The sequence below is a fragment of the Bufo bufo genome, chromosome 6 (assembly GCF_905171765.1).
Source record: "Bufo bufo chromosome 6, aBufBuf1.1, whole genome shotgun sequence".
Lineage (NCBI taxonomy): Eukaryota > Metazoa > Chordata > Amphibia > Anura > Bufonidae > Bufo > Bufo bufo.
Window position 1 is genome coordinate 393312815 of NC_053394.1, and position 15287 is coordinate 393328101.

General features: G+C 43.6%; 3 protein-coding genes across 3 annotated transcripts in view; all 3 read right to left on the minus strand.

Annotated features, from left to right (window-relative positions):
• Window positions 1-15287, minus strand: part of LOC121003516 (zinc finger protein 208-like) — a 2651670-nt gene that overhangs the window by 2153112 nt on the left and 483271 nt on the right. The window lies entirely within an intron of this gene.
• The window catches only part of LOC121003537 (zinc finger protein OZF-like), a 1338071-nt gene that overhangs the window by 220273 nt on the left and 1102511 nt on the right, over window positions 1-15287 (minus strand). The window lies entirely within an intron of this gene.
• Window positions 6473-14595, minus strand: LOC121004245 (oocyte zinc finger protein XlCOF6.1-like). Its single transcript, XM_040436402.1, has 3 exons — window positions 14583-14595; window positions 14055-14096; window positions 6473-7709 (listed from the first exon to the last, which is right to left on the minus strand). Exons 1-3 carry the CDS (start codon window positions 14593-14595, stop codon window positions 6520-6522), a joined length of 1245 nt encoding a protein of 414 aa, XP_040292336.1. The 3' UTR covers window positions 6473-6519.

Genomic DNA, 15287 nt, shown 5'->3' on the forward strand with positions numbered 1-15287 from the left:
CCGACGCGGCAATACCTAATATGTCTACTTTTAATAAATTATTTTCGTTTTTTTGGGTGTCTCAAGTCTGAGAACCAGTTTTTTTTTCCGATGTCAGTGCTAAATTGAGATATAAATTTAGTACTCCATGGAAGTGTGATACTCCCTGAAGCAACCAATAATGCAGAGGCCCGGATGATCGGGGCACGTGTCACATTGAGTAGTGGTGTCCTTCCGTATCCCCCTCCTGTGAAACACTCTGCACCTTTTTTGGGTTCGTCCCTTCTTTCCAGTATGGGGGACCACACCTGGAAAGTGTTGGCCAGGGACGATCCGGGCACCTACAGTTCCCGAGGTACTCCGGCCTGCTCTTTCCCGGTCCGAAAAGATCAGGGCCATGAGGACTGCCTCATAGAACTGCAGGAATGTCCCTGTGCTGCCAGCGCTTCGGGATAGTACAAAAGAGTTGTACATGGCAACCTGCACCAAGTAGACCGCAACTTTTTTGTACCATGTCCGGGTTTTGCGCATGGCGTTATATGGCTTGAGGACTTGATCCGAGAGATCAACTCCTCCCATATACCGATTGTAGGCGACGATACAATCGGGCTTGAGGACCGTTGCCGCGGTACCTCGCACAGGGACAGGGGTGATGCCGTTACCATGAATTGTGGACAGCATAAGGACATCCCTCTTGTCCTTATACCTGACCAGCAACAGGTTTCCAGTGGTAAGGGCACGGGTCTCACCCCTGGGGATAGGTACCTGGAGGGGGAGGGCAGGGAGGCCGCGTTGATTTTTCCGCACGGTCCCACAAGCGAACGTGGATCTGGCGGCAAGGGACTGGAACAAGGGGATACTGGTATAAAAGTTATCCACGTACAGGTGGTAACCCTTATCCAGCAGTGGGTACATAAGGTCCCACACAAGTTTCCCGGTAACACCCAGAGTGGGGGGACATTCTGGTGGTTGAATCCGGGAATCTCGCCCCTCGTATATATACGAAATTTGTAAGTGTACCCTGAGGTACTCTCACAAATTTTGTATAGCTTCACGCCATACCTCGCCTGCTTGGAGGGCACATACTGGCGGAAAATGAGTCTCCCCTTGAACGCAATGAGAGACTCATCAACTGCGACCTCCCTTCCAGGTACATAGGCCTCCATGAATTTGGCCCCAAAGTGATCGATGACCGGCCGTATCTTATACAGACGGTCATGGGCAGGATCACCTCGGGGTGGACATGCTGCATTATCGGAATAATGCAGACATTTCCGGATGGCCTCAAACCGGGAGCGTGTCATGGCTGTACTGTAAAGTGGGGTCTGGTATAGGACGTCCCCACTCCAGTACAGCCTGACACTGGGTTTCTTGACCAGGCCCATATGCAGCACGAGGCCCCAAAATGTCCTCATTTCGGCTGCACTGACCGGCGTCCAGCCACCGGGCCTGGCCAAAAAGGAGCCCGGGTGTTGAGCGACGAACTGTTGGGCGTACAGATTCGTCTGCTCCACCATCAGATTTACCAGTGGGTCACTGAAAAAATGACAAAAAAAGTCATATTCAGTGTAGCCCACTGTGGAAATCTGGATTCCTGATTGGCCTACAAAATCAGGAATCACAGGCTCGTATCGCTCTGGGCTACACCAGACAAGTTCACCGGCAGGGGGCTCCGGTGGATTTAACTGGTGGGCCGGGAAACCAGTACGAGCCCCAGAGCTGCTCGTACCAGGCTGGGCCACAGGGTCCCTAACATGGCGGTCCCCTTGCTCCGCCTGGCGGCGTCTCCGCCGCCTTGGGGGCTCATCATCATCGCTAGATGATGAGGAGGACGCGGATGACAACAGGAATGTGGGGTCATCCTCATCCTCACTGGGACTCTCGGAGTCAGAGGCAAGCTGGGCGTATGCCTCCTCGGCCGAGAACGTCCGGCGGGCCATAGGGGAGTGTGTGTCTGCGTGTATATGTGCGTGTGTGTAACTCTTTATTTTGTGTGCGTGTGTGTGGGGGCACGGGTGTTCGCGGACTTAACCCTAAAACTAACAGAAAAAAAAAAAAAAAACTAACTAAAAAAAGGGCAAAAAATGTGAAAAAAAAATAATTCAAAACCGCTGATCAACCGTCCGAAGTTGATCAGCGGTGAGGTGTGCGATGCGCTAACAGCGGCCGGACACTAAGTGCCGGCCACAGTCAGCGTACACCAAAAAAGAAAAAAAAAAGTTAAAAAATGCACCCCAAAAAAGGTGGGGGGGGGGGCAGGTGGTGGGGAGGGGGAAGTGGCAGCACCCCTGGGGGGTCTAGGGTCACACAGCTGTGCTGTGGACCCCAGACACCCTAACTTAGGGTGATGCAATAAAAGTTCACAAACTAACTTTCCCTTTTTTTTCCCTGCCTAAACCAAACTTTCCCTGTGCTGTCCCTATGTACCTGATGGGGGGTGCTGGGGCACAGATCGGGTCCTGGGGGTGCTGGCAGACACACGTGCAGGCAGCTCCTCTCTCCTCCGGCTCCGGAACACAAAAGGAGGAGGAGAGGAGCGCCTGCCTCTTTTGAATTTGCCGCCGGACCGCCCACAGACCAATCAGAAAGCGATCCTGAGTGGTGATGTCACCATCACCACTCAGGATCGCTGGATGGTGATTGGTGGAGTGAAATCACACCACCATCACCATCCTGTTCCGGGTTATTGGGTCTTCAGAGACCCGAATATCCCGGAAACGCAGAAAACCGCAGGTCTGAATTGACCTGCGGTTTTCTGCGATCGCCGACATGGGGGGGTCACAGGACCCCCCGACGCATTTGCCCCAGGTGCCTGCTCGATGATTTGAGCAGGCACCGGGTTCCGATCACCGCCGGCCGAGCGGCAGTGATCGGAACCATTCATGACGTACCGGTACGTCATGTGTCCTTAAGTACCAGGACATCATGACGTACCGGTACGTCATGTGTCCTTAAGAGGTTAAAGGGCTTCTGTCACCCCCCAAAGGTAATTTTTCATTTTTAGGCTAATTAAAATCCTTATAGTGCGATTATTCAATATATAGTGCTCTTACCCTTTTCTGTGCCTTAGTTTCTTTAAAAACCGCACTTTTATAATATGTTAATTACCTCGCTACCAGCAAGTAGGGCGGTTACTTGCTGGTAGCCGCCGCATCCTACTTTCAAAAAAACGCCCCCTCCTCCTGTTGATTGACAGGGCCAGCGAGAGCTCTCCTCCTCCGGCTGGCCCTGTCTGCAATTCAAATCCTGCGCCTTACGTGTCTTCATTCGGCGCAGGCGCTGTGAGAGAAGGACGCTCGCTTCCTCAGCACTTCCTCAGTGCGCCTGCGCCGATGACGTCTTCTCTTTCGGGTTTAGAGGTGACGTCATCGGCGCAGGCGCACTGATGGAGTGCTGAGGAAGCGAGCGTCCTTCTCTCAGAGCGCCTGCGCCGAATGAAGACACGTAAGGAGCAGGCGCAGGATTTGAATTGCAGACAGGGCCAGCCAGAGGAGGAGAGCGCTCGCTGGCCCTGTCAATCAACAGGAGGAGGGGGCGTTTTTTTGAAAGGAGGATGCGGCGGCTACCAGCAAGTAACCGCCCTACTTGCTGGTAGCGAGGTAATTAACATATTATAAAAGTGCAGTTTTTAAAGAAACTAAGGCACAGAAAAAGGTAGGAGCACTATATATTAAATAATCGCACTATAAGGATTTTAATTAGCCTAAAAAGGAAAAATGACTTTTGGGGGGTGACAGAAGCCCTTTAAGGTGTGTCCCTGGGTTGAGAAGTGTAAGGGATCAGTGAAGGGATAGTCTAATTTTCCCGCATCTCGACTGATTGCTGCCTTGGCACCTCACTCTTTCAGCCCTTTTGTAGTTGATAGCTCGTTGTATTTGTCAAAAGGATCCTTCAGATCCATCGGTGTTATTATTTTTATAAATATAAATATATAAATAAAAGTTATGTTTTAAGATACTTGCTCTCAGTGATCATTATGCACCTGCCACCCCATTCATTCTCTATTGGACTGCTGGGGATAGCTGAGGACAGTGCTTGGCTATTTCTGGCATAGAGAATAAATGTAGTGCCAAGGCGCACGCTTCACCAGCCTGCTCTCCATTCATTTCGGGGCATGGGGCAGTCCCAGTGGTCAGACATATAAAACTATCCTGTGGATTATCAGATTACCAGAATACCCTTTTAAAGGTGTTGGCCTATCTCGCACTTTGGTGGCATAGGATATGCCACCAGTGTCAGAAAGGTAAGGCCCCCCAAAGTGAACGAGGGCGCACAATGTATGCGCACCCACCCTCTATTGACTTTTATGGGAGTGCCGAATCTTCGTGCAACTTCCATAGAGGTGAATGGAGAGGTGATCATGCTTGCGTAGTTCACTGTCCATTCACTTCTATGGGAGTTCTGGAAATAGCCGAGAGCGCCCGCCGCACATGCGTGGTGCTCTCTTCTTAATTTTGGGGGCCCTGTTCTAGAGATAGGTGGGAAACTGCGTGGGCTGTAGCTTAGAAAACCCCATGCTCCTTAGCATCCCAGCTGTATAATATGTATTTTATATTTGGCGACAAAAAATGTAATTTGGCTCCTAAATTTTTCAGGTTAGGAGCCAATGGCTCTTTGATATTTCTTTTAGTCTGGAGCACTGTATAATACTACACAGATACCTATAAGAAAACGCTTAAATTGTTTCTGTCATTCAGACCTAGGGGGCCCATGGCATTGGCTTTGATAATCAAACTAGCCTTCTTCTCCCAGGCTGTAGCGCTGGCCAATCGCAGCTCTCAGCTCATAGCCTGAGAGAGAGAAGGAGACGCCCAGGAGAACAAGAGCAGGCTCCTCCCAGTTGAGCCGAAAATCTGAAGATACCGGAGCCTATACCGGGAGAACGGAGCGGCGCCCAGGAATAATAGTAAGTGCAGGGAGATCCCTGGGCGCCGCTCTCCATGTCAGCATACTTAGTTTAGATTTTTTATTGTAATGAAAGGTCCTCTTTAACATTGCTTGGTGGAGATTTCTCAGTGGATAACCTCTTTTTATTAGACGTTTTGTTAGATCAATAGCCTGGGACCTAAAGTCCTCTTCCCGGCTGTTAATTCTCCTAAGCCTTATGCATTGGCCATAAAGCACTGCTAATTTCACACTCTGGGGGTGGAAACTATCATAATGTAACAAGGAATTGGTTGCTGTGGGTTTTCTGTAACCCCTGGTAACCAATTGATTTCCCTCCACTGCCACAATTTTATGATTTGTTTTTATATAATTGATATGCTACCGTTAGTGCTGCCTGTGAGCATGTCTGTACTGTCGGCGTTGGTGCATAAAGGTGACGCATTGATGTCACCACATTAGGAGGCCCGAGGAAGCGTGTCTTACGTAAAACGGCCGTCGCCTCATGGTGTCTGTGTGGCGTCCTGCTCCCCTACCGCCTTCTTACATGTTTTATGCTTGTGTGAAGCAATGAAGGAAGAATCGAACTGAACTGGTAAGTGCTGTCTCTTATCTTCATATTTGCAAGTTTTTTGGACTGAACCGAGACTGAGCACCGCCGAAGTCTGGTGTAAGCCGCTGGGTCTTCGCCATAGGAGGGAGAAAAAGGTTCCCTTTATGTTTGTGGAGGAGTGCCGTCCTATTCCCTGATCTACTCATGGTCATTTGTTGGGAGAACTTGCACATCACTGATGAAACCCAGTAAGAGCTGACTGTTTCTTGACAAGCTCATATTTGACGTTTTCAATTTTACAAATACTTATAAAAGGTAGAACAGACCAGGGCTGGAATAGGTAGATGGTTATCTTTTTATATCAGGCCCCATAGGTTTTTATTTTTATTTTCTCTCAAACATTTTTGTTTAGTATGAGGTGGATCCAGGGAAGTCCGCCTACACTGAGTGAGTTTGAACGGAAGGTGCATGACATGATGATACTTGAAAAAGGGGTGTATGTGAAGAGAGGGTGTCCTCAGAAGTTTGATAAAATGTGGAGTGATTGGTTATCTCATACTCACGTGGCTATATAGGCTCGTGAAGGTCAAGACTAGTTGTCAGGGAGGGGGGTGTTAGGGTAGGGTGGGGGGGGGAGGGGTTTTGGGGGGGTTAAGATATATGTAATTCTTTGTTTCAAATATTTGTTTTAACATGTGTACACGCTATGTATGGATGCTTGATAAAACTGTGTGTTGGTATTTCTACGGTTACTGTTGTACACTGATTCCACATGGTGGATAAAGCAGGAAAAAAACAACGTATTGTTTTTGTAATACTCTGTATTTATTGAATCAATAAAAACGATTTGATTTAAAAAAAAAAAAAAAAAACATTTTTGTTTAGAGGGGATATATATACAGTATATACTTTCACTTTTAACCGGATATGTCCTTTGAGTGTTTGGGGAGCTCTCACAGTGGTCCCAATCATCACCCCAAGCCCTCGGCTACCTCTGGTAACTCAAAGCAAAGTTCTGTTTTATCTCCCTGTAAAAAGAAGTGTCTGAATGAATAATGCCAGTTAGTGACACTGACTACCATAAAAACACATAAGGGAGGTCACTAAAGGGCTAAGCATGGAGATGGCTTCTCTCTGTGAGTTTTTTTATGTCTAACAAGAACTGATTTCTGGTTAAAAAATTTCCCACATTCTGAACATGAAAATGGCTTTTCTCCTGTGTGAACTCTCTGATGTCTAATAAGAGCTGTTTTAGCCTGAAAACATTTCCCACATTCTGAACATGAAAATGGCTTCTTCCCTGTGTGAATTCTCTGATGTATAACAAGTTCGGATTTCTGCTTAAAACATTTGCCACATTCTGAACATGGATATGGATTCTCCCCGGTGTGAACTCTATTATGTCTAATAAGAGTTGATTTCTGCTTAAAACATTTGCCACATTCTGAACATGGATATGGATTCTCCCCGGTGTGAACTCTATTATGTCTAATAAGAGTTGATTTATGCTTAAAACATTTCCCACATTCTGAGCATGAAAATGGCTTCTCCCCTGTGTGAATTCTCTGATGTATAACAAGTTCGGATTTCTGCTTAAAACATTTCCCACATTCTGAACATGAAAATGGCCTCTCCCCTGTGTGAACTCTCTGATGTCTATTAAGAGCCGATTTATCCTGAAAACATTTCCCACATTCTGAACATGAAAATGCCTTCTCTCCTGTGTGAATTCTCTGATGTATAACAAGAGTTTGTTTATACTTAAAACATTTACTACATTCTGAGCATGAAAATGGCTTCTCTCCTGTGTGAACTATCTGATGTACAACAAGATGTGAATTCTTGTTAAAGCATTTCCCACATTCTGAACATGAAAATGGCTTCTCTGCATGAAGTCTCTTATGTACCTCAACATCTTGTTTATACTTAAAACATTTCCCACATTCTGAACATGAATACAGCTTCTCCCCTGTGTGAATTCTCTGATGTCTCACTAATTCTGATTTAAATCTAAAACATTTTCCACATTCTGAACATGAAACTGGCTTCTCTTTTACGTGAGCTGTTTGATGTTTAGCACCTCTTCTGTGACTTTTATTCTGTGTTACAGTCTGTGATGAATCACAAGATCGGACCGATTTAAAAGATTCAAATGATGTATTGTGGCTGTGATTGGATGTGGGTATATCTTGGATATTGACATACTCTACATATATATCTTGTATGATACCACGATCATCTACTTCAAAATCTGAAGATACCAGATGTTTCTCTAAGTTCCTAGTACAGTCATCTGCCAAGAACAAAATACATTTTTATTATTGATGAATAATATACCAAAATATTCCAATGAATTTTTTTGACATTTCAGTATAAAAAAATCCACAGAAAGGTATAGCACAAAATACAAGAATTAACTGACTAAAACAGTGGTGGCCAAAAAGATCACGATCTAATAGTAGACCGAGGGGTATAACTAGGCCAGGTTGGCCCCCACCTTGAGAAAATTCCCTCCAACCTTCACCCAATCAGTCATTTTAAATACATATGAATAAAACATTTCGTAGCGCTGAACAAGAGGCGTTGAATGTCCCCTTAGTTCCCCACACCATAGTTATCTACCCTAAGAGTCCCTTTCACAGTAGAATTCCCGTTTAGTCTCCTCAGGAGAATGCCCCCTTAATGTCTCCAAACAGTAGTTATGCCCCCTTAGTGGCCCCACACATTAGTTATGCCCCTTACAATAATGCTTCTCCTTAGTGGCCCCACAGCTATGCCCCCTTTGTGTCCCCTTCTACAGTAGTACTGTCCCTTAGTTCCCCCCTTTACATCAGTGAAGCTCCTGTACTTTGAATAATATTAATAAAGTAACACCGAGCACATCATGCTCTTCCCAGCAGCAGACATGATGTGATGACGTCATCTCTCCTGCTGAGCTGAGGAGAGCGCACAGGCCGTGGGATTATCTCAGGTCTGTGCGCTCTCCCTCTCAGCCCAGCAGGTACAATGACATCACTGTATCACACCTGCTGCTGGGGAGAGTGCAGGCCGGGGAATGAGACCTGGGCTATAATGGATGACAGATACAGCAGCTGGACTCGGAGGGAGGGAGGAGAATGGACAGTAGGAAGCACAGTCCTGTCACTCTGAAGTAAACAAACTGGATGGCACGCTCCATAAAATCTTCCTTTTTTTCATGGATTAATATTAAGTGCCTGCGATTCATATATAAACACCATCCAATGATAATGAAAATTCTATCACTACAGATGAACTATTTCGTTAAATTAATTTCAGGTGTAATTCTGATGAATCAGAAGAGTCAATTAGGGAATGTTAAATAATATGTGATCCAGTATTACTTGGTATTTAATGTAGAAGATTTATTATACTGCACACTGACACCATTTATACTGATACAAAAGGGCGATGGAAGGTCCCACCAGATACCAACGGCCATCTGACCAATGATTGCTCATAAAATCTGTCAGATAATCTGTTGGTGTAAATGCACCTTTAGATATAAACTGCAGATCTTGATGATTTGCTCGCCCAAATGCATTCAGCATTGCAGAACATTCCTCAGACAATCATTAACCTCTTAGTGACCAAGCGTTTTTCTTCCTTTTTTCATCATCGCGTTTCAAGAGCTATAACTTTTTTATTTTTCCATCTATATAGATTTATGAGGGCTTGTTTTTTGCAGGACAAGTTGTAGTTTTTAATGGCACCATGTTGGGGTACACATAACTTTCTGATTAACTTTTATTAAATCTTTCTAGGAGGGAGATGGGAAATACAGCAATACTGCCACTGCGTTTTTACGTTATAAATTTCACTGCGTTAATTTTTCGGTATAAAGAACATATCTTTATTCTCTGGGTCAGTACGATTACAGTGATACCAAATACATATAGTTTTTTTTACATTTTACTACCTTTTTGCAATAAAACCCCCCCCTTTTTTTTTTTTAAGAAAAAAATGTTTTTGCATTGCCACTTCCCAAGACCCGTAACTTTTTTCTTTTTCTTTCTATAGAGTTGTGTGAGGGCTTCATTTTTGCGGGACCACTTGGTTTTTTGTTGGTATTATTTTGGAGTAAATGGCGCTTTTTGATTGCTTGTTTTTTCGGTAGCAACTAAGAATAAATTAGCAGTTCTGTCTTTTTTTTACGGCGTTCACCGTAGGCTATAATTTATGTAGTCTGTGTCATTACGGACGCAGCCATACCAAACATATTGGGTAGTTTTTTATTTTGCAATTTTTTTTTATTGAAAAGCGTATTTTCAATGGAAAAAAAACTAAATTTTTTAATGGGATTTTTTTTATTGAATAAATTAGTTTTTTATTACTTTTTTTTACCACTTAACCCCTTAAGGACTCAGCCCTATTTCACCTACTGACTTGGCCATTTTTTGCAAATCTGACCAGTGTCACTTTAAGTGCTGATAACTTTAAAACACTTTGACTTATCCAGGCCATTCTGAGATTGTTTTTTTGTCACATAGTGTACTTCATGACACTGGTAAAATGAATAATCATTTTTATTTATAAAAAAATACCAAATTTACCCAAAATTTGTAAAAAATTGCAAATTTCCAAGTTTCAATTTCTCTACTTCTATAATACATAGTAATACCTCCAAAAATAGTTATTACTTTACATTCCCCATATGTTTACTTCATGTTTGGATCATTTTGGGAATGATATTTTATTTTTTGGGGATGTTACAAGGCTTAGAAGTTTAGAAGAAAATCTTGAAATTTTTTAGAAATTTTCAAAAACCCAATTTTTAGGGACCAGTTCAGGTCTGAAGTCACTTTGCGATGCTTACATAATAGAAACCACCAAAAAATGACCCCATTCTATAAACTACACCCCTCAAGGTATTAAAAACTGATTTTACAAACTTTGTTAACCCTTTAGGTGTTGCACAAGATTTAATGGAAAATAGAGATACAATTTCAAAATTTCACATTTTTGGCAGATTTTCGATTTTTATATTTTTTTTCCAGTTACAAAGCAAGGGTTAACAGTCAAACAAAACTCATTATTTATGGCCCTGATTCTGTAGTTTACAGAAATACCCCATATGTGGTGGCAAACTGCTGTACGGGCACACGGCAGGGCGCAGAAGGAAAGGAATGCCATACGGTTTTTGGAAGGCAGATTTTGCTGGACTGTTTTTTTTTTACACCATGTCCCATTTGAAGCCCCCCTGATGCACCCCTAGAGTAGAAACTACAAAAAAGTGACCCCATTTTAGAAACTACAGGATAGGGTGGCAGTTTTGTTGGTACTAGTTTAGGGTACATATGATTTTTGGTTGCTCTATAGTACACTTTTTTTGAGGCAAGATAACAAGAAATAGCTTTTTTAGCACAGTTTTTTTGTTTTGTTATTTACAGCATTCATCTGACAGATTAGATCATGTGGTATTTTTATAGAGCAGGTTGTCACGGACGCGGCGATACCTAATATGTATACAATTTTTAAATTTATGTAAGTTTTACACAATGATTTCATTTTTGAAACAAAAAAAATCATGTTTTAGTGTCTCCATAGTCTGAGAGCCATAGTTTTTTCAGTTTTTGGGCAATTATCTTAGGTAGGGTCTCATCTTTTGTGGGATGAGATGACTGTTTGATTGGCACTATTTTGGGGTGCATATTACTTTTTGATCGCTTGCTATTACACTTTTTGTGACGGAAGATGACAAAAGATGGCTTTTTTTTACACCGTTTTTATTTTTATTTTTTTACGGTGTTCACCTGAGGGGTTAGGTCATGTGATATTTTTATAGAGCCGGTCGATACGGACGCGGCGATACCTAATATGTATATTTTTTTTTATTTCTGTAAGTTTTACACAATGATTTCATTTTTGAAATCATGTTTTAGTGTTTCCATAGTCTAAGAGCCATTTTTCAGTTTTTGGGCGATTATCTTTGGTAGGGTATGATTTTTGCGGGATAAGATGACGGTTTGATTGGTACTATTTTGGCGTACATGCGACTTTTTTGATCACTTTTATTACCTTTTTTGGGAAGTAAGGTGGGCAAAATTTAAATTCTCATAGTTTTTATTTTTTTATTTTTATGGCGTTCACCGTGCGGGGAAAGTAACACGACTGTTTTATAGATCAGGTCGTTACGGACGCGGCGATACCTAATATGTGTAGTGTATTTTATTTTTTATTTAGTGATAAATGTGTTTTTTTTTTTTTTTTTTTTTTTTTACTTTTTAAAAAAATAATTTGACCGAGACCCACTTGGTTCTTGAAGATCCAGTGGGTCTGATGTCTGTATAATACAGTACAGTACATAGTGTATTGTACTGTATTTTACTTACACTTTGTCTGAACAGATCTATGCCTTTAGCACAGATCTGTTCAGCACCATGGACAGCAGGATGCCTGAGAAGGCGTCCTGTTGCCATGTGAACCTTTCCCGTCTGCTCAGTTGTGGCCACAACTGAGCAGACGGGGAAGGGTAAGGAGGGGGGCTCCCTCCCTCTGTGACCCCATCCTGTCTGGGGGCTGCAAAGGCACAGCAGCCCCCCGATGGGAGAGGGAGGGAGCTCCCTGACCCTGACTGTTAACCTTTTCCATACAGCGGTCCGTACGGACCGCGGTATGGAAAGGGTTAAACGGCTGACATCTGCACAGATGTCAGCCGTTTATACCAGAGGGTCAGCAATGTGCTGACACTCTGGTATACCCACTGGCCACCAATGAATTTTCAAGAGGCGGGGCCTGCCGCACCACCCGCAACCCCCCCCTGCACCAGCCTGCGGTTTGCAGCGATCGCCGATACGGGGGGGGGGGGCGATTGCTGGCATCCCGTTCCGATTAACCCCCATGGCATCCGGTTCCGATTAACCCCCGCAATCGCATTTTAAAGCCATGACGTACCGGTACGTCATGGGTCCTTAAGGACTCGGGGAAACATGCCGTACCGGTACGTCATGCGTCCCTAAGGGGTTAATAGTCCCACAAGGGAACTATAACAGACAGCTTTTTGATTGATTTTAAAATGCAATGCATTATCCATATAGTGCACTGCATTTTAATGTCAGTGTCAGAAAATTTTCTGACACTGCCCAGCAGGCTGTGCCAGAGAGGAAGTTACTCAAGGCTGGTCTGGGGCCTACACGAGACCCCAGTTAGTCTCAGTCTCCACGCACATCGGCACCCCGCGATCGCATTTACGGGCTGCCGATGGCAGACAGAGGGAGTCCACTGCCCGCGGCATGTAAAGAGTTAAACAGCCCAGATCAGCACTCCTGCCAGTCCGAGCTGTTAGAGCAAGGCCGCGGCTCTCATGTGAGAGCCAGGACCCCGCTCCCCGCTCCCCGCTGCACGGGGCCACCATAAAAAAGCGGTGGCTTAGCCTAAGGCGTCTTAGTGACCGCCGTAAAAAGGTGTATGGGTGGTCACTAAGGGGTTAATAACACCTTTGATAAGATGTCAAGGCGTGTAGGTGAATTTATTTATGCACGTGTAAGAAATAGAGATTAATACAGATTTTTAAGAATGTTTAGGAGAATAAGGTAAGCCATATATTGTATTGGTATCCTGTTCTCAGCAACTTCCTAGTAATTAGAGCCTATACTTGTCCTCTCAAAGCCAGTGTGAGCGAGTACTGTCTATCTGGACAATGGTCCATTAGCATCAAAGGTACTGTAGCTGTCAATTATCTAAAGAATGGCTGACAATTGTCCAGTAGGTGGTACATGGCTAGTGGGACAGGAAAATGCTGGAAAATCCCAACATTCCAGCTGCTTCTATCAGTCTTCAAGAGTTCACTGGAAATTGCTAGAAAACCATAAGGAAGAACCAAAAATATGTGTCCTAGCCATATTCTAGACGATGCTAGGACTGGCTGTTAGGAAGGAAGGAAGAAGAGAAGGAGAAGAGAAAAGAAAAGTGCTACAGAAGAGGAAACCTGGAGGGGCCAGAGCAAAGACGGGGACTGGAGAGACATGAGAAGACCTCTGTATAGTAACTGCACTGTACTGTAGAGGGATAGGAATTTGTACTTTAGTTACCAAATGGTCTTGGGAGTAACTTTATTATTAGTAGTAATTATTAGTAATTGTTACTGTGTACAAGTCTCTCCGTATGTGATATTTATGTTTGTTCCTTTATACTTTCATATACAGGTGAAACTCGAATAATTAGAATATCGTGCAAAGTTCATTTATTTCAGTAATGCAACGTAAAAGGTGAAACTAACACATGAGATAGACTCATTACATGCAAAGTGAGATATTTCAAGCCTTTATTTGTTAAAATTTGGATGATTATGGCTTATAGCTTATGAAACCCCAAGGTCACAATTTTGAGGTACCCTTTGCTCAGGGAATATGGAGTAATTAGCTGACTAGAGTGTGACACTTTGAGCCTTTTCACAAAATTCTAATTTTAAGCTGCATTAATGCAATTCCTTTTAATTTGCATTACTGAAATAAATGGACTTTTGCACGATATTCAAATTTTTCGAGTTTCACCTGTATACTTATCAATATTAATAATAATTGTAATATCATTATTCCCACATTGCACAATATATCTATTTTTTATTTGTATAAGCAGAATCTTAGAGACCTCTCTGCTTTACTTAGTGGTCACTACTCACCTGGGCGGTTATCTGTAGGAATGTCCTCTGTCCTCTGCTCATCACCCCTCACATATGTCTCTGTAGGGTTAATATTGTTCAGATCTTCACCCGGATCCACAAGCTGTGAAAGAAATATTGTAGAAGTCATCAGACGGTTGGAGAAGTCGTGTAGGAAGGTTTTATTTGACCAGAAAAGATCAGTAATTAGAATGATGACCAAAAATGACCGGACAGCAGGAGTTATCTGACCCAAATATCTGCAGGTCTCCTGTATAAATCCAATCTGATTGCTTCATTATTCCAACCAGTTTGCAATGCAGGGAGAGAAGCCCTTATATTCCATCCCTAACATTACATTGTGTGTATATAACATTACATTGTTTGTGCACCTGTTGCCCTTGCTGGCCGTCCCAAGGCTGTGAAGCCGGTAAGCCAAAGTTCTATCGGTCCGTGGCTTATTTACCTCCTCGGAATGGGCATAATCATCTGCTCTGCTGCAGCCAATGACTGGATTCAGGGGTAACATTTCCACAAGAAACACATCACCAGTAAAGCCCATCATTGGCTGCAGTAAAGCAGGTGACCATGCCTGTGCCGGCGAGGGAGCAAACAACATTTACTGGAAGATGGACGCACAGGAGCTGGCACACATAACCAGAGCTGAGGGTAGCAGGTACGTATGACTCTTTCCATAGTAGAGTCTGCGGACACATGTGAAAAGTTACTTGTTCCTGAATAAGCCCTTTAATGCTGTATTCCTGTTCTATCTAAAAGTATTGGGATGACTGCAGGCATGAAGATACTGTACCTAGTATAAGGACAGCGGAGAACACAGGAGAGGTGAGGACTGATTATCTATCACCACTAGAACACCCTGCTTATCACTGTTTATAGTATAAGGACAGGAGAGAACACAGGAGAGGTGAGAACTGATTATCTATCACCACTAGAACACCCTGCTTATCACTGTTTATAGTATAAGGACAGGAGAGAACACAGGAGAGGTGAGAACTGATTATCTATCAACACTAGATCATCCTGACTATCACTGTTAACCCTTTCACGCATTTGGACGTACACTCTCGTCCAATCTGCTTACCGGGGCTGTCGCACTATAAAGTGTCACAGCCCCGGAGTCTCCGCTCTCCCCAAAGAGAGTGGTCCTTTGCCGGCGATCGCTCTGACTGGTTAGTCTCTGCAGACTAACCAATCGGAGCGCTTCATTGAGAAAATGCTGGTTTCAGGATTTGA

Coding starts and splice junctions, on each gene's coding strand:
- LOC121004245 (XM_040436402.1), bottom strand. Junction 7,710..14,054: donor TCCTACAGATAACCGCCCAG/GTGAGTAGTGAC, acceptor TGTTCTTGGCAG/ATGACTGTACTAGGAACTTA.